Below are 18333 nucleotides of genomic sequence, written 5' to 3' on the forward strand. Positions count from 1 at the left end.
AAGAGGAAGTTAATGATGATGATCAAGTTACTACTGAACCACGAAGGTCCACAAGGGTACGCTCCGCACCAGAGTGGTACGGCAACCCTGTGATGGAAATCATGTTGTTAGACAACGGTGAACCTTCGAACTATGAAGAAGCGATGGCGGGCCCGGATTCCAACAAATGGCTTGAGGCCATGAAATCCGAGATAGGATCCATGTATGAGAACAAAGTATGGACTTTGGTGGACTTGCCCGATGAACGGCGAGCCATAGAAAATAAATGGATATTCAAGAAGAAGACTGATGCAAACGGTAATGTAACCGTTTACAAAGCTCGACTTGTCGCAAAGGGTTTTCGACAAATTCAAGGAGTTGACTACGAAGAGACTTTCTCTCCCGTAGCGAAGCTAAAATCAGTCCGAATCATGTTAGCAATTGCCGCCTTTTATGATTATGAAATTTGGCAAATGGACGTCAAAACAGCGTTCCTTAACGGGAATCTTAAGGAAGAGTTGTATATGATGCAACCAGAAGGTTTTGTCGATCCTAAAGGTGCTAACAAAGTATGCAAGCTCCAGCGCTCCATCTATGGGCTGGTGCAAGCATCTCGGAGTTGGAACATTCGCTTTAATGAGGTGATTAAGGCGTTTGGGTTCATACAGGTTTACGGAGAAGCCTGTCTGTACAAGAAAGTGAGTGGGAGCTCTGTAGCTTTCCTCGTACTATATGTGGATGACATATTGTTGATGGGGAATGATATAGAGATGTTGGAGAGCATAAAGGCCTATTTGAACAAGAGTTTTTCAATGAAGGACCTTGGAGAAGCTGCATACATATTAGGCATCAAGATCTATAGAGATAGATCGAGACGCCTCATAGGTCTTTCGCAAAGCACATACCTTGACAAGATACTGAAGAAGTTCAATATGGAAAACTCAAAGAAAGGGTTCTTGCCAGTTTTGCAAGGTATGAGATTGAGTAAGACTCAGTCGCCGACCACGGAAACAGATAGAGAGAAGATGAGTTCTGTCCCCTACGCTTCAGCCGTGGGCTCTCTAATGTATGCCATGCTATGTACCAGACCTGATATAAACCTTGCGATAAGCTTGGTAGGGAGGTACCAAAGTAATCCCGGTGCAGAACACTGGACAGCGGTCAAGAATATCCTTAAGTACCTGAAAAGGACTAAGGAAATGTTTCTCGTTTATGGAGGTGACGAAGAGCTCGTCGTAAAGGGTTACGTCGACGCTAGCTTCGACACAGATCCGGATGACTCTAAGTCACAAACCGGATACGTATATGTGTTGAATGGTGGGGCAGTGAGCTGGTGCAGCAGCAAGCAAGAAGTCGTGGCAGCATCTACATGTGAAGCGGAGTACATAGCTGCTTCAGAAGCGGCTCATGAAGGAATTTGGATGAAGGAGCTCATCACCGACCATGGAGTGGTTCCAAGCGCGTCGGGTCCTATGACACTCTTCTGTGACAACACTGGAGCCATTGCCATAGCCAAGGAGCCCAGGTTTCACCGGAAGACGAAGCACATCAAGCGCCGCTACAACTCCATCCAGGACCATGTCCAAACTGGAGTGATAGATATTTGTAAAGTACACACGGATCTGAATATTGCAGACCCGTTGACTAAACCTCTTCCACGAGCAAAACATGATCAACACCATGATGCTATGGGTGTTCGATACATCACAATGTAACTAGATTATTGACTCTAGTGCAAGTGGGAGACTGTTGGAGATATGCCCTAGAGGCAATAATAAAATGGTTATTATCATATTTCCTTGTTCATGATAATCGTCTATCGTTCATGCTATAATTGTATTAACAGGAAACAGTAATACATGTGTGAATGAATAGATCACAATGTGTCCCTAGCAAGCCTCTAGTTGGCTAGCTCGTTGGTCAATAGATGATCATGGTTTCCTGATCATGGACATTGGATGTCATTGATAACGGGATCACATCATTGGGAGAATGATGTGGTGGACAAGACCCAATCCTAAGCCTAGCACTAGATCGTATTGTTCGTATGCTAATGCTTTTCTAATGTCAAGTATCTTTTCCTTCGACCGTGAGATTGTGCAACTCCCGGATACCGTAGGAGTGCTTTGGGTGTATCAAACGTCACAACGTAACTGGGTGACTATAAAGGTGCACTACGGGTACCTCCGAAAGTGTCTGTTGGGTTGGCACGAATCGAGATCGGGATTTGTCACTCCGTGTGACGGAGAGGTATCTCTGGGCCCACTCGATAGAACATCATCATGAGGTCAATGTGACTAAGGATTTAGTCACACGATGATGTGCTACGGAACGATTAAAGAGACTTACCGGTAACGAGATTGAACAAGGTATAGGTATACCGACGATCGAATCTCGGGCAAGTTCTATACCGACAGACAAAGGGAATCGTATACGGGATTGATTGAATTCTTGACATCGTGGTTCATCCGATGAGATCATCGTGGAGCTAGTGGGAGCCACCATGGGTATCCAGACCCCGCTGATGGTTATTGGCCAGAGAGGTGTCTCGGTCATGTCTGCCTGTCTCCCGAACCCGTAGGGTCTACACACTTAAGGTTCGATGACGCTAGGGTTATAGGGAATTGTTATACGAGATTACCGAAAGTTGTTCGGAGTCCCGGATGAGATCCCGGACGTCACGAGGAGCTCCGGAATGGTCCGGAGGTAAAGATTGATATATAGGACGGATGGTTTCGGACACCGGAAGTGTTTCGGGCATCACGGGTAACGTACCGGGACCACCGGAGGTGGTCCCGGGGGACCACCGAAAGGGGGCTGCGACCCCAAGAGGTAAGATGGGCTAAGTGGGGGTGGGAACCAGCCCCTAGTTGGGCTGGTGCGCCTCCCCACTCAGCCCATGGCGCAGGGGAAAGAAAAAGAGGGGGGGGACCCTAACTTAGGTGGGCCTTAGGCCCACCAGAGGGGTGCGCCACCCCCTCCTCCCCATCTGGCCGCCACACCCCCCATCTGGGAGGGCTGCCGCACCCCCTAGGGTGGGAACCCTAGGGGTGGCACCCCCTCTCCCCTTCCCCTATATATAGTGGGCACTTTTGGCCTTTGGAGGACAGTTTTCCCTCTCCCTCGGCGCAGCCCTGCACTTCTTCCTCCTCCTCTCTGCCGGCGCTTGGCGAAGCCCTGCCGGGAGACCTCGTCTCTCCACCAACACCACGCCGTCGTGTTGCTGGTCTTCTTCCCCAACCTCTCCCTCCTCCTTGCTGGATCAAGGTGCGGGAGACGTCATCGGGCTGCACGTGTGTTGAACGCGGAGGTGCCGTTGTTCGGCACTAGATCGGAATCGCTGCGAGTACGACTCCATCAACCGCGTTCTAGCAACGCTTCCGCTTAGCGATCTTCAAAGGTACGAAGATGCTCTTACCCCTCTCTCGTTGCTGGTCTCTCCATAGGAAGATCTGAACATGCGTAGGAAATTTTTTGAATTTATGCTACGTTACCCAACATTGAGTAGGTATGGGTATATCTACTTGATGAAGCACCAATCTGAGACATTTGAAAAGTTCAAGGAACTTCAGAGTGAGGTTGAGAATCAAAGTGACAGAAAAATTAAATGTCTGCGATCTGATCGTGGAGGAGAATATTTGAGTCACGAGTTTGGCACACACCTAAGGAAGTGTGGAATCGTTTCACAACTGACGCCGCCTGGCACACCGCAACGCAACGGAGTGTCCGGACATCGTAATCGCACTTTATTAGATATGGTACGATCTATGATGTCTCTTACCGACTTACCGCTATCATTTTTGGGATGCGCATTAGAAACTGCAGCATTCACTTTAAATAGGGCACCGTCTAAATCCGTTGAGACGACACCGTATGAACTATGGTTTGGCAAGAAACCTAAGTTGTTGTTTCTTAAAGTTTGGGGCTGCGATGCTTATGTGAAGAAACTTCAACCAGAAAAGCTCGAACCCAAAGCGGAGAAATGCGTATTCATAGGATACCCTAAGGAAACTATTGGGTATACCTTCTATCTTAGATCTAAAGGTAAAACCTTTGTTGCCAAGAACGGATCCTTTCTAGAGAAAGAGTTTCTCTCGAAAGAAGTAAGTGGGAGGAAGGTAGAACTTGATGAGGTAATTACACCCCCTCTCGAACATGATAGTAGCGCAGCGCGGGAAGTTGTTCGTGTGGCGCCTACACCAACTGAAGAGGAAGTTAATGATGATGATCATGAAGCTTCGGATCAAGTTACTACTGAACCGCGAAGGTCCACAAGGGCACGCTCCGCACGAGAGTGGTACGGCAACCCTGTGATGGAAATCATGTTGTTAGACAACGGTGAACCTTCGAACTATGAAGAAGCGATGGCGGGCCCGGATTCCAACAAATGGCTTGAGGATATGAAATCCGAGATAGGATCCATGTATGAGAACAAAGTATGGACTTTGGTGGACTTGCCCGATGACCGGCGAGCCATAGAAAATAAATGGATCTTCAAGAAGAAGACTGATGCAAACGGTAATGTAACCGTTTACAAAGCTCGACTTGTCGCAAAGGGTTTTCGACAAATTCAAGGAGTTGACTACGAAGAGACTTTCTCTCCCGTAGCGAAGCTGAAATCAGCCCGAATAATGTTAGCAATTGCCATCTTTTATGATTATGAAATTTGGCAAATGGACGTCAAAACAGCGTTCCTTAACGGGAACCTTAAGGAGGAGTTGTATATGATGTAACCAGAAGGTTTTGTCGACCCTAAGGGTGCTAACAAAGTGTGCAAGCTCCAGCGCTCCATCTATGGGCTGGTGCAAGCATCTCGGAGTTGGAACATTCGCTTTAATGAGGTGATTAAAGCGTTCGGGTTCATACATGTTTACGGAGAAGCCTGTCTGTACAAGAAAGTGAGTAGGAGCTCTGTAGCTTTCCTCATACTGTATGTGGATGACATATTATTGATGGGGAATAATATAGAGATGTTGGAGAGCATAAAGGCATATTTGAACAAAAGTTTTTCAATGAAGGACCTTGGAGAAGCTGCATACATATTAGGCATCAAGATCTATAGAGATAGATCAAGACGCCTCATAGGTCTTTCGTAAAGTACATACCTTGACAAGATATTGAAGAAGTTCAATCTGGAAAACTCAAAGAAAGGGTTCTTGCCAGTTTTGCAAGGTGTGAGATTGAGTAAGACTCAGTCGCCGACCACGGCAGCAGATAGAGAGAAGATGAGTTTTGTCCCCTACACATCAGCCGTGGGCTCTCTAATGTATGCCATGTTGTGTACCAGACCTGATATAAACCTTGCCATAAGCTTGGTAGGGAGGTACCAAAGTGATCCTAGTATGGAACACTGGACAACGGTCAAGAATATCCTTAAGTACCTGAAAAGGACTAAGGAAATGTTTCTCATTTATGGAGGTGGCGAAGAGCTCGTCGTAAAGGGTTACGTCGACGCTAGCTTCGACACAGATCCGGATGACTCTAAGTCACAGACCGGATACGTATATGTGTTGAATGGTGGGGCAGTGAGCTGGTGCAGCAGCAAGCAAGAAGTCGTGGCAGCATCTACATGTGAAGCGGAGTACATAGCTGCTTCAGAAGCAGCTCATGAAGGAATTTGGATGAAGGAGCTCATCACCGACCTTGGAGTGGTTCCAAGCGTGTCGGGTCGAATGACACTCTTCTGTGATAACACTGGGGCCATTGCCATAGCCAAGGAGCCCAGGTTTCACCGAAAGACGAAGCACATCAAACGCCGCTACAACTCCATCCAGGACCATGTCCAGAGTGGAGTGATAGATATTTGTAAAGTACACACGGATCTGAATATTGCAGACCCGTTGACTAAACCTCTTCCACGAGCAAAACATGATCAACACCATAATGCTATGGGTGTTCAATACATCACAATGTAACTAGATTATTGACTCTAGTGCAAGTGGGAGACTGTTGGAGATATGCCCTAGAGGCAATAATAAAATGGTTATTATCATATTTCCTTGTTCATGATAATCGTCTATTGTTCATGCTATAATTGTATTAACAGGAAACAGTAATACATGTGTGAATAAATAGATCACAATGTGTCCCTAGCAAGCCTCTAGTTGGCTAGCTCGTTAGTCAATAGATGATCATGGTTTCCTGATCATGGGCATTAGATGTCATTGATAACGGGATCACATCATTGGGAGAATGATGTGATGGACAAGACCCAATCCTAAGCATAGCACTAGATCGTATTGTTCGTATGCTAAAGCTTTTCTAATGTCAACTATATTTTCCTTCGACCGTGAGATTGTGCAACTCCCGGATACCGTAGGAGTGCTTTGGGTGTATCAAACGTCACAACGTAACTGGGTGACTATAAAGGTGCACTACGGGTACCTCCGAAAGTGTGTGTTGGGTTGGTACGAATCGAGATCGGGATTTGTCACTCCGTGTGACGGAGAGGTGTCTCTGGGCCCACTCGGTAGAACATCATCATGAGCTCAATGTGACTAAGGAGTTAGTCACACGATGACGTGCTACGGAACGAGTAAAGAGACTTACCGATAACGAGATTGAACAAGGTATAGGTATACCGACGATCGAATCTCGGGCAAGTTCTATACCGACAGACAAAGGGAATCGTATACGGGATTGATTGAATCCTTGACATCGTGGTTCATCCGATGAGATCATCGTGGAGCAAGTGGGAGCCACCATGGGTATCCAGACCCCGCTGATGGTTATTGGCCGGAGAGGCGTCTCGGTCATGTCTGCCTGTCTCCCGAACCCGTAGGGTCTACACACTTAAGGTTCGATGATGCTAGGGTTATAGGGAATTGTTATACGAGGTTACTAAAAGTTGTTCGGAGTCCCAGATGAGATCCCGGACGTCACGAGGAGCTCCGGAATGGTCCGGAGGTAAAGATTGATATATAGGACGGATGGTTTCGGACACCGGAAGTGTTTCGGGCATCACCGGTAACGTACCGGGACCACCGGAGGTGGCCCCGGGGGTCCACCGAAGGGGGGCAACGACCTCGGGAGGTAAGGTGGGCCAAGTGGGGAAGGGAACCAACCCCTAGGTGGGCTGGTGTGCCTCCCCACTCAGCCCAATGCGTGGGGGAGAGAAAAGGGGGGGCAAACCCTAAGTCAGGTGGGCCTAAGGCCCACGAGGGGTGCGCCACACCCCTCCTCCCCCCTTGGCCGCGGCACCAGCCCCATCTAGGGCTGCCGCCCCCCCAGGAGAGGGAAACCCTCAAGGGGGCGCAGCCCCTCCCCCCTATATATAGTGGGCACTTTTGGCCATTGGAGATCAGACTTTTGCCTCTCCCTCGGTGCAACCCTGCCCTTCTTCCTCCTCCTCTCTGCCGGTGCTTGGCGAAGCCCTGCCGGGAGACCTCGTCTCTCCATCGACACCACGCCGTCGTGCTGCTGGAGTTCTTCCCCAACCTCTCCCTCCTCCTTGCTGGATCAAGGTGCGGGAGACGTCACCGGGCTGCACGTGTGTTGAATGCGGAGGTGCCACAGTTCGGCACTAGATCGGAATCGCTGCGAGTACGACTCCATCAACCGCGTTCTAGCAACGCTTCCGCTTAGCGGTCTTCAAAGGTATGAAGATGCTCTTACCCCTCTCTCGTTGCTGGTCTCTCCATAGGAAGATCTGAATATGCGTAGGAAAATTTTGAATTCATGCTACGTTCCCCAACAAATAATAGATAATCAACACCATATATGTGAGATCACCTTACTGCAAGACCGACATATGGTATTTCTCAATAAACTTCCAAAACAAAGTCAGATATCCTTAATAAAAAATCCATTATCCCACACACTATATCATTTATTATAATCGTTGTATCTACTATTAGTTGGCAATCACAAGTTTCGTAATACAATAAAAATACCATATCCTTTTTTTGTTATCAGCGTACACAATCGTGCACCAATGCGGAGGCACGCCGTGTGCGACACAATGCTGGACACTGTAGCTAGGCCTCACATCGACGCGATGCTCCAGAATGCGAGGGCGTGGATCATGGCGTCGAGGAAGGTCGTGGCAGAAGGTGAGTCGTCATACCGCCGCGTACGCGCATTTGTTGACACGGTCATATTATATTTTTTGTGAGTTATAGAGAGATCCACACATGATATATTCTGAAATCGAATGTGTCCATTCAAATGTCAAAAAATCGTTAAGGAAATATGTCCTATAGTACTCGATAGTCATTGTCGTGTCGTTCGTAGCAGCCATTCATGTGAAAATATTTTGTAAAACAAACATAGAATCAATTAGCAAATCAAACCGTCAATGAAATTAATAGGTAGACAATTATTATGCATGCAATTAATTCGGTGATTTAAATACTCCATCCGTCACAGTTTATAAGGCATGCACCTGTACCTAGGTCGTCAATTTGACTTATATAAAATATATTGTTTAATATAAAAATTATATCATTAAAAAATAAAACATCTAAAGTTTCTAATGATATTATTTTTTATAATATATGTCTCTGATTAAGTTTGTTAAATTGACTACCTAAATACACGTGCCGGACTTATAAACTGAAACGGAGAGAGTAGGACTTTTTTGCATCAGACCAATTTGGAAACCGAGCCGTTAATACAATTAATAATTAGGTAGACTGTTAATTATGCCTACACTTGATTGTATGTAGGAATTTCCTAATTAGACAGATAATTAATAGATTTAATTGAAGGTCAATTAGACATACATGAAGAATTAGATAGGCCATTAATTATTTCTGTAATTAGTTAAACAAATAGTAATCATGTTGAAATATTTTGAAAACACTCGTGGCCAATGATGATCAATAGACTTTGAGGGATATTACCAGGCACCAGTTGCCAATAAGGACAAGAACTACCATGGGCTTGGTACATGGGCGACCTGGCATTCACCAAGTTGGATGACGACTATGCTCTCAGGATGTTCACACATTGACAACTGTCGAAACATTCACGGATAAGGACAATACAACACAGTATTGATCAGATGGTTCATGCTGTAATAAAAATAAAGTGTGTCCCATGAATAAGAAGAGAAAAAAACTAAAGCAACCAAGTGAGCCACTATGTTAGAAAAGAAATGAGTGTTTCAAAGAAATAAGGAGATGGTATTTAAAAAATAAGTAGAAACGAGAACTGAACTTGACGAGGGAGGACAAAACAAAAAGATAAGGTGTCACTGCTGAACGCACTAATATTAGCGCGGTGCCGGTTGGCGCCAACGAAACGGGTTGACGAAGAGGCTATGAGTAGAAGATGTAGGAAATGACGGGATCGAGAGAACAACAATTATCTATTCTAGCAATGAATGGTACGTGGGTTGGAGGTGGAGCTTATGGTGACTATGAATGCTTTCAATTTGCCACTCGCCTCCCACTCCAGTAAGCACTTGTAATGTTGAATCGACCTTTGATAATGCTCTTTATAATTATTTGTTGTTTCTGTCATCCATTCAATCGTACTCCCTCCGATTCTTTTTACTTTACGCATAACAATCAGCCCAGATACCAAGGAGAGCCAATCATGCAGAAAACTAGACGCTTTTACCCCCACTGTATGCATCGTATCCACCAGTATCTCGCTAAGGCTGGTTGTAATGGGTAGTATCATATGTTAGTATCATGCATATGATACTAGTGTATGATACCACAACCGTAATGCATAGTATCATGTGTTAGTATCATAGGGTGGTCCATTTATTGCAATGCAAGACACATAGTAGCACATCATTTAATATGATACGGTATCATGATATGATACTCAACCATCTCTTTCTTCATTTAACTCTATGCCACCTCATCGAAATTGCCTAGTTGGAATGCATGATACTACCTATGATACTTCCATTACGAGCAGCCTAAGTTGTAACTGCTGCCGTTTTAATTGGCAGTCGTTTCGCATGCGGCCCAGCCAGCAGCCACTGCATGCATGAGTGCTTATCCCTCTCCCTCCTAAATTGACGGTACAAAACCGAAAAAGCAGGGCATAAATGGAAAGGTTGGCTGCGGAGACCTAGCGCGCATACTATTAACGAGAAACACACTTTTTTATACGTAGGCTATTGAGGACCGGAGGGGGTATTGTTAGTCTAACCCACCTTATCATATTGTAAATATAAAAAGTTTCATCCCTACTGAAATGCATGGCGAAGATGGAGTGAGATACTAAAGGAGAAGGCTGCAGCGTAAACTGTCCCGCTATGGTGAAAACGCGAGCGGGAGGAGGAGGGTCCGATATAATAAAAGAAGAACGCATCATGGGGTGGAATTTTTTTTGTTGAGCCCGCATGTTGAAAATAACATGACACATAGCCTGTAGCAACCATTTAAGAATATTACAAATTATAGGAATATATATTGCGTAGTCACATTCTTCATGGAGGTTAATGCTAGAATATTTGTATGTCAGATGAACAATTTTCATGTATTCGTAACTAGGTCGCTAGAATAGGATACCACATTTTGAGTATGAAGCTAGACTGCCTATATATTTGTGTTATTCCTCCTGAAATTGGTTATGTTGAATTTGCTGTAGTTGAAGCTTCTCGCAAGATAATTGCTTCTGTTCTACTGATAATAACTTCTGAATTTTATCGGTCTTGAATTTTATTCTTTGGTGTGTTAGATTAATTATGTAACTGGTGTTCCTTCTATAGACCGGTAAAACACTCTCTATATGAACCTATCGATGACACCATGTTAGTCAGAATTGAGTTTATGAACGTAGCAGGATTCATATTATCATGATATGGGCAACACGTTAATAGAAGTTATATACACATTGATCTATCACTTGCACACTTATTGAGGACTAATCATTATTCTATATTTTTTCGTACGCTCTTTCTCCAAATAACTTGTTATTCTTTCTTTAGAATATTAGTTATGTTCAACTTATTAGGTGAATACAAATTACTACTCCCTCCGTTTCTAAATATAAGTCTTTTAAGAGATTTCACTAGTGGTCTACATATGAAGCAAAATGAAAAAAAAAATTATATTCTAAAGTATGTCTATATACATCCGTATATAGTCCACTAGTGAAATCTCTAAAAAAACTTATATTTAGGAACGGAGGGAGTAGAAGATTAGCATAAACATTAGTGACATCAAAACTTATATGTATCTATATGTGTGATGATGGCATTTTTTGTTTGTATTCATCACTCCTTGATCATGCTTCCTGCTATATAGAAAAAAAATAGATGTTTCAGTTTTTTTTATTTCACACTTCATTATAACGTTTCCTAGATCTGGGACATCAAGGTCTAAAAATATATCTTAATTTGGATAATTAAAGTGAATTTTAATTATTTCTCATTGTTACATGCTATCAATTTTATGCATGTAAATTTTAACATATACTGTGATTATGTTTGCAACTGATTAAAAATATATTTATGACGCGTGGCTATGCACAAACATTGTACTAGTCTACTTAAGGGCGTGGGGTGGTGCTGGTGCGGAAAAAAAACTGATCATATAGAAGGATGGTTGGGGGCGGCGACAACACGATGGTGGGTGGCGGTTGAGGGGAGAGCAGGGCGGAGGCCGACGGTTAGGCCCAGTGGCGGATCTAGCTATCTGGCAAGGCATGGCATCTGTCACACCTAAAACCTAAAGCTAATATATCTACCTGCTGAGCATGGTAATGGTACTAGTACGTAGCTGACTAGCTGCTAATTCTGAGAAAAAAGGCTGACTATCTTGTGGGGCTGATGTAAACTTCACGAAACAAAAACATGAGAACATGCACGCGAAACCAATAGAACTTTAATTTTGAACTTTTATTTCAGTGAATTTTTAGACAGCTGCAGTATACATGTATTTCTTCTTGATAAGCTTTGCCACACCAAAAAATTATTCCTGCCTTCACCACTGGTTAGGCCAGTGGTACGTGAAGCAGTTTCGAGGAAGAGGATGAACATGAGGTTGGGCGGGAGGTTGAAGAAAGCGGTCTGGCCCTTCATTTTGCATCGGATGGCTTAGACGAATACGACCGACCCTACAAACGTTTTCGGTGGACTGGTCAGTGAGTGGTCACTAGCCAGTCGGATTTATATATTGTATGCCTCTGCCTTGCTAGCTCAGTGCCACATACTCGCACACTCCTCCCGGCCGGCATGGCTGCTCTCTCGTCACCTCTCCTCATCTCCATCCTGGTGGTCCTCGTCGCCACCGCCACCACAACCCAATGCCGCCCTCAGAAGCACCACCGCCATGCCGCCAAGCCCACCCTTGCACCGCTGGCCGCCGTCCACGCCATCTGCGGCACCACCCCGCACCCGGCGTCCTGCCTCGCGTCGGCCGCCGTGCACCTCGACGCCGCCACGGCCCATCTCCTGGCGTCGTCCATCACCGTCCCCCTCCTCCCCGCGAACATCCTCTCGGTCGCGCTCGCCTCCCTCCGCGGCGCGCTCTCGGCCGTCTCCTCCCTCTCCCCCGCCCTCTCCTCCACGCTCTCGGCCCCGTCGTCCTCGACAACGCCGCTCCGGCGCGGCGCCGCGCAGGACTGCCTCGAGCTCCACGACGCCACGCTCAGCTCCCTCTCGCGCTCCGCGTCGCTGCTCGCGTCCCCCGGCGAGGGCCTCCCCTCGGTGCGCGCGCACCTGTCGGCCGCGCTCACCAACAAGGCCACCTGCCTCGACGGCCTCGCCGGCGCCTCCGGCCCGCGGATGGACGGCCTCCTCGCCTCCCTCGACGACGCCTACGAGCACGTCTCAAACTCGCTCTCCCTCGTCGCCCGCGGCGGCGGGGCCAGCTTCCAAGCCACGGTGGCCAAGATCATCCACCACAACCGGCGCCTGCTCCAGGACGACGAAGACAGTGACGGGGACGACGACGACAACAGCCGCGACGAGAACGACGACGACGGAAACGGCCGCAATGGCAACGACGACAACGGCAGCAGCGATGGCAACAACGATAGCGGCGAGACGGTGATCACGGTGGCCAAGGACGGGTCGGGGAACTTCCGGACGGTGGGGGAAGCGGTGGCCGCGGCGCCGAACAACAGCGAGGCGAGGACGGTGATCCAGGTGAAGGCCGGGACGTACGTGGAGAACGTGGAGGTGCCCCCGTACAAGACGAACATCGCCCTCGTCGGCGAGGGCCGCGACGTGACGGTCATCACCGGCAGCCGCAGCGCCGCCGACGGCTGGACCACCTTCCGCACCGCCACCGTCGGTAATCACCAGCTATTCTTACTAAGTTATACTACTAACTACAGCAGTGTCAGAGGGTACATTGCTGTGTGTTGCCATGCATGCACGGCTGCTGACGTGTGTGCAGCATTGTACTATCTGCACGTACACGTAGCCGAGAGGCTCACTCACTCTGAACTGATAGAATAGTCAAGCGTAGGACATGATGCACGGAGAATGCATCACCTAGGAATCTGGCCTGAAGCAGATCTATCTAAATTTACGTTTTTGGGCGCATGCAGCTGCACGGGTCCAGATTCCATAGGTGCATGAGTCGAGTCGGATAGTAGTACCACTGACCCACCATCACGTGCATGTGCACGCTAAAATCCGAAACACCGCCATGGACCTGCATGCCTGTCACCTGTCAGAATGTTGGCTGCTCTTAACCCACCACCCATAGCTACCTTCGCTCGACAACAACTCGCCAACAAAACACAACCCTTCCGGTCATAATACCCGTTTATAAAGTGTTTTTCCATAAAATTAACGGCTGCGATTGACTGATCAGACGTGCACACATTCTCGTGTCGGGCTGACATGCAGGGGTGTCCGGCGAGGGGTTCCTGGCGCGGGACATGGCGTTCCGGAACACGGCGGGCGCGGCGAGGGGGCAGGCGGTGGCGCTGCGGGTGAACGCGGACATGGCGGCGGCGTACCGCTGCGCCGTCGACGGCCACCAGGACGCGCTCTACGCGCACTCCTTCCGGCAGTTCTACCGCGAGTGCACCCTGTCCGGCACGGTGGACCTCGCCTTCGGCAACGCCGCCGCGGTGCTCCAGGCGTGCGCGCTCGTCGCCGGCGCGCCGGTCCCCGGCCAGTCCAACGTGCTCACGGCGCAGTCCAGGGCCGACCCCAACCAGGACACCGGCTTCGCCGTGCACAACTGCACTGTGGAGGCCTCGCCGGAGCTGCTCGCCGGCGGCGTCAGCACCCGCACCCGCACCTTCCTCGGCCGGCCGTGGGGCGCGTACGCGCGGGCCGTGGTCATCGGGTCGTACCTGGGCCCGCTCGTGGACCGCGACGGGTGGACGGGCTGGCCCGGCGCGGAGCCGGGCCGCGCAGACACGGTCTACTTCGGGGAGTACGGGAACGAGGGGCCCGGCGCCGGCACGGACGGGCGCGTGGGCTGGGCCGGGTTCCACGAGATGGGCTACGACGAGGCCGCCCAGTTCGCCGTCGACAAGTTCATCTACGGCGACGACTGGCTCGCCGCCACCTCCTTCCCCTACGACCAAGGCATCTGAACTACGCGGGGTCTGCAGAATTCAGAGGCTAATCTTGAGCCGTTACTGCGTTAAATTCCGGTGAGATGTTCAGTAAGTTCTGTTGAATCCGTCTGTGTCATGAACACATTATCCAACTGAATCAGATGATTTTTGGATCTGTTAAGACTTAAGCGTGCAATCAATCAGCAGTTTTTACCATTTTACCAATTGCAAAGCTTTCTATGAATTTCCGATCTGTTAGGGCAAGATACCGCCATTTTCGAAGTGGTTCGTGCGTTCCAACTTGCAAGTGGGCACCAAGTGCGCTAGAGTTTTGTAACGCTGAAGCTTATAATTGGTGATGACACGGCATGCAGCAACAGCAAGAGGTTAAGGAGATCCTACTGTCTGTCTGGGCTGTCCACAATGATGGCGACATGCGCACAACATCATCCAGCTTCAGACGCACGAGAGAGGGTGTTCTACCGACTTGGTTCTCTATTATTATCTGTGTTGATTGATGATTGATTCATTAGTCTGAAAAAAAAATGAACACACTTTTTTTCTTTTTTCATCCACTTGTTTCCATGGGCAACGTAGTTTTGCTATCTGAAATGTCGCTGTGGCTTCTTTTAACGAGAAACACTTTCTAAAGGCCTCTTGTTCCCTGTGCAGTAAGAACAGAGGATGATACCTCACAGTCACAAATCACATATTGCAATGGGGTAGTTGCAGCCATCAGATATTCGGATCTCCTCATCTATCTTTTCATCGACACAAGTAGTATCAAGATCTCACCCTTTCAGAGACATTTCTAACCATTTCCGTATAGAAAGATCGTCACTGTCTTATAACTGATTCGTGTGCTAGTACAAGTAAAGCAAAACACAAGTAATTCGGGTGATATTTAACCAGGCTGTTTGCAGAATGAAATATCACTGCTCGTTAAGCAGGGCATTCGGCACACATGGCTGTGCTTCCGGTTATTCCAATTATTGCTCTCACTTGATCGGTGCCCGGCCCCCCACCCCTTGATCAATTCAGAGCTGCCACTTCTGATCGTTCTTGCTCAGAAGAACGTCGTCGGCGCCGTCCTCGAAAACCCGAAGCGTCGCGAGGTGGATGAAATCGGTGACCTGGATTCCCACAGGCCTGCTCTCACAGCACAAAATGAGCAAACTTGGTGAGCATCAGACACAAGAATTTTCCACCAGGCAACAAACACTTCTTTCTCGGTTTCTCCTACCGAGGAGAAAGAAGTAAACATTCAGAAACAGATGATCAGTGCAACTCACCATGGAAAGCAGGCCTTCTCCGGCAGCCGCATTCCGAGCCTCGGGCCTTCGTCATAGCCCTCGCAGACGAGCTCCCCCTTGTCATCCCTGTAGCACACGATCCCTCTCACCTGGTCCTCGAACACCTACCGATCAGATCACCAATTCAGGGAGGGTTTACTCGAAAAGAAGAAGAATTCAGAGAGGGCTTACTCGAAAAGAAGAACAATTCAGAGAGGAATTGAGGGAACCGAGATATCTCGTTGGATCGATCAACCATACACATGGATTATACAAGTGTGCACGGACCAGTGCAAGATGATTTATAGTAGTATACCTTGTTGCCGGTTGCTGCAGAAGAGCAGAGGTGTGGGGACGATGAGTTGCAGCCATGGGATGCAGAACTCCTGAAGCTCAGGGCTGCCGCCGGCTTCCTTGCGCCGAACCTCGGGCCGGAGGTGACCACGGAGGAAGAAGCTAGATGAGGATGGCAGCTGGGGCTTCTGAACGCCATTTTCAGGTGAGGAGTCTGGTGAGGGGTTCAGGAGGGCAGCGTGCCCTGTTGCCTATATGGTGAATCCTGAATGATTTTTCTTGGGAAGGGGAAGGAAGAGCATGGCCAGTTACAGAGCCATCAGCCATGGCAGTATGGCACTTTAATAAGGTGTTTGTACTATCATCTTGTAGGTTGTAGGGGCCTGGGTGGCAATCATCGGAAGGAAGGAAGCAGCGGCAACCGCAAAGCTTGCAATATCCATCTAATTTTCTATTGCGAGCTGCACTTGGCGCGTCGTGGCCTTCCACTGTAGGCGTCTGATGACTTGTTTTGTTGGACTATATCATCTGCATTTCAGTTGCATTTTGGTAATCCATGTTGCTATAGATACATTATTATACATGCTCAAAACTCTGCAAATCTTAAGACCAGAACGCAAAATCTTTTATAGCACGGTACTTGTTTAAAATAGAAGTGTAACTGTCCACAGCTTGCATCACACAAAAACACAAAATCTAGGAAAGGGATGGATGGCCACTGCAACCAGCCAGCTTTGGTACAATTAGCAGTGTCTGTCAATCTACATGTAGTATAATAATCATGCGCGGCTGAAGGTTTTGCCTCGTCGGGGTCGGCGGGCCCGCGCCATTACCTCACCAACATTATCATCGTAGATGTTAATGGCATTCCCCAATGGGATTCCACATAAATAAACCCTGATCTGACGTGACAGCAAACAGCTAGCCTTATCCGATGATGTGCGCCAAGAATTGGTAGTTGTGCTAAACAATTGCTTCGCCATGTGACCATCTCGTTATCAACGGGGCAACGATCTCAAGAAATAGGGGAGGGGTAGTCATCTTGTCTTGTAGCATCGGTGCAATCCAAGCCACAAATGGATGGCTATGAGTTATGGCATGGCGAACATTGGGGGCATTTGCCATGGAAAATAAGAAACGATCTAAAAATCGACAGGTTTAAATGATACTGTCACTAGTTTTGTCACAAGAGACAAATGACTATTTTCAGGGTCCCTCTGCCCCCATCTTTTCACATAAAAGGTAAGAAGATAAGAATTACTCAGGATCAGTAGTTAATGAATTGCTCAGAATCAGCAGTTAATGATTTTTCTATGATTTTCAGGGGTTGTTACAAAGGCATCCGTTTACTTCCAGGTGTGTTTTCGCAATCATGTTTTTGTAGTAATCGGGCTGCCACCAGCTAGATGCTATAAGTAGCCGTGGCACCCAGAACAGTCGAGGCACAAAGGGGTACGTACGTGTATGTGGAAATGTTGGGTGAGGAGTCACATATCAGATATCAGAATCACACTTGCTTGGAAAACTTTGGAGTGTTAGCCACTGCGGTGTGAATGATTTTGGTTCGGTTCCTGTTGGTCGAAGCCGACACACCTGAGCTCAGTGCCCTGAGTTGTTGCAAGAAAAGAAAGAGAAAAGATCGCCGATACACCGCGGCACCGATTTAAATCGAATCGGTGTGTGCCTCAGTAAAAGTAAACAGATGTTGTATCGTGTTACAGTTTGTGATGGCTAGGCATAGGTGCTTTGCCAGGTTGATGAAACCGGTGAGCTGAGCTGCCGGGGACTTGTTTTGGCAGCTCAAAAGGGGGATGCTTTAGGCTGACCGGACACAAGAATTCACTGTCACTCAACGACTTTCTTCTTTCTCCTGCACAGCGGTGGCACAAGCACAATACTATCCCTGCCACATTGTCTTCGAACACCTACCGATCATATCGCCAGTTCGGAGAGCTGCCATGACACCTCTTGGATCAAGCAACTCAGGGCATGACCATCGCTCCACGGTGGACCGATGCCCCGCATATACACGTAGGACCAACAGTCCATCTGGAGCAGAAAAGCAAAAAGACAGTTGCTTGCAGAACCAAATTAAACAACCTCTTGCAGAGGAACAAGGGTAAGGATGTCAAGAGCTTCTCGACTGCAATTTTCTGATTTCCTGGTGGCTGCCGAGGAGCTCAGGGGTTCAGAGGGCCTTGCTGGCTATATTCAAAAATCCCAGTCCATTTCTTGTCGGCTGCAGAGTCGTGCCACTTTCGGGACCATATATATAGTAGGTTCGTGAAAACGTTTCAACCATCAGTCACTTTTTTCTGGAACCTTCGGATTTTGATCA

The 18333-nt window shown here is 47.8% G+C and overlaps 2 protein-coding genes across 3 annotated transcripts; one reads left to right on the forward strand and one right to left on the reverse strand.

Annotated features, from left to right (window-relative positions):
* The first annotated feature begins 12029 nt into the window (after positions 1–12029).
* LOC123411714 (pectinesterase-like) lies at positions 12030–14625 on the forward strand. Its single transcript, XM_045104677.1, has 2 exons — positions 12030–13181; positions 13745–14625. The coding sequence occupies exons 1-2, from the start codon at positions 12119–12121 to the stop codon at positions 14443–14445; spliced, it is 1764 nt and encodes a 587-aa protein (XP_044960612.1). The 5' UTR covers positions 12030–12118; the 3' UTR covers positions 14446–14625.
* A 510-nt stretch (positions 14626–15135) lies between these two features.
* Positions 15136–16371, reverse strand: LOC123411715. Of its 2 annotated transcripts, none has more exons than XM_045104679.1 (3): positions 16018–16371; positions 15702–15811; positions 15136–15558 (listed from the first exon to the last, which is right to left on the reverse strand). In XM_045104679.1, exons 1-3 carry the CDS (start codon positions 16192–16194, stop codon positions 15447–15449), a joined length of 399 nt encoding a protein of 132 aa, XP_044960614.1. In that variant the 5' UTR covers positions 16195–16371; the 3' UTR covers positions 15136–15446. The 2 variants fall into 2 exon arrangements, with proteins under 2 accessions (XP_044960614.1, XP_044960613.1); XM_045104678.1 differs by having other exon boundaries at positions 15228–15558; positions 15702–15826; positions 16018–16353.
* Positions 16372–18333: the final 1962 nt, after the last annotated feature.

The sequence above is a fragment of the Hordeum vulgare genome, chromosome 7H (genome assembly GCF_904849725.1).
Source record: "Hordeum vulgare subsp. vulgare chromosome 7H, MorexV3_pseudomolecules_assembly, whole genome shotgun sequence".
NCBI classification, from domain to species: Eukaryota; Viridiplantae; Streptophyta; class Magnoliopsida; order Poales; family Poaceae; genus Hordeum; species Hordeum vulgare.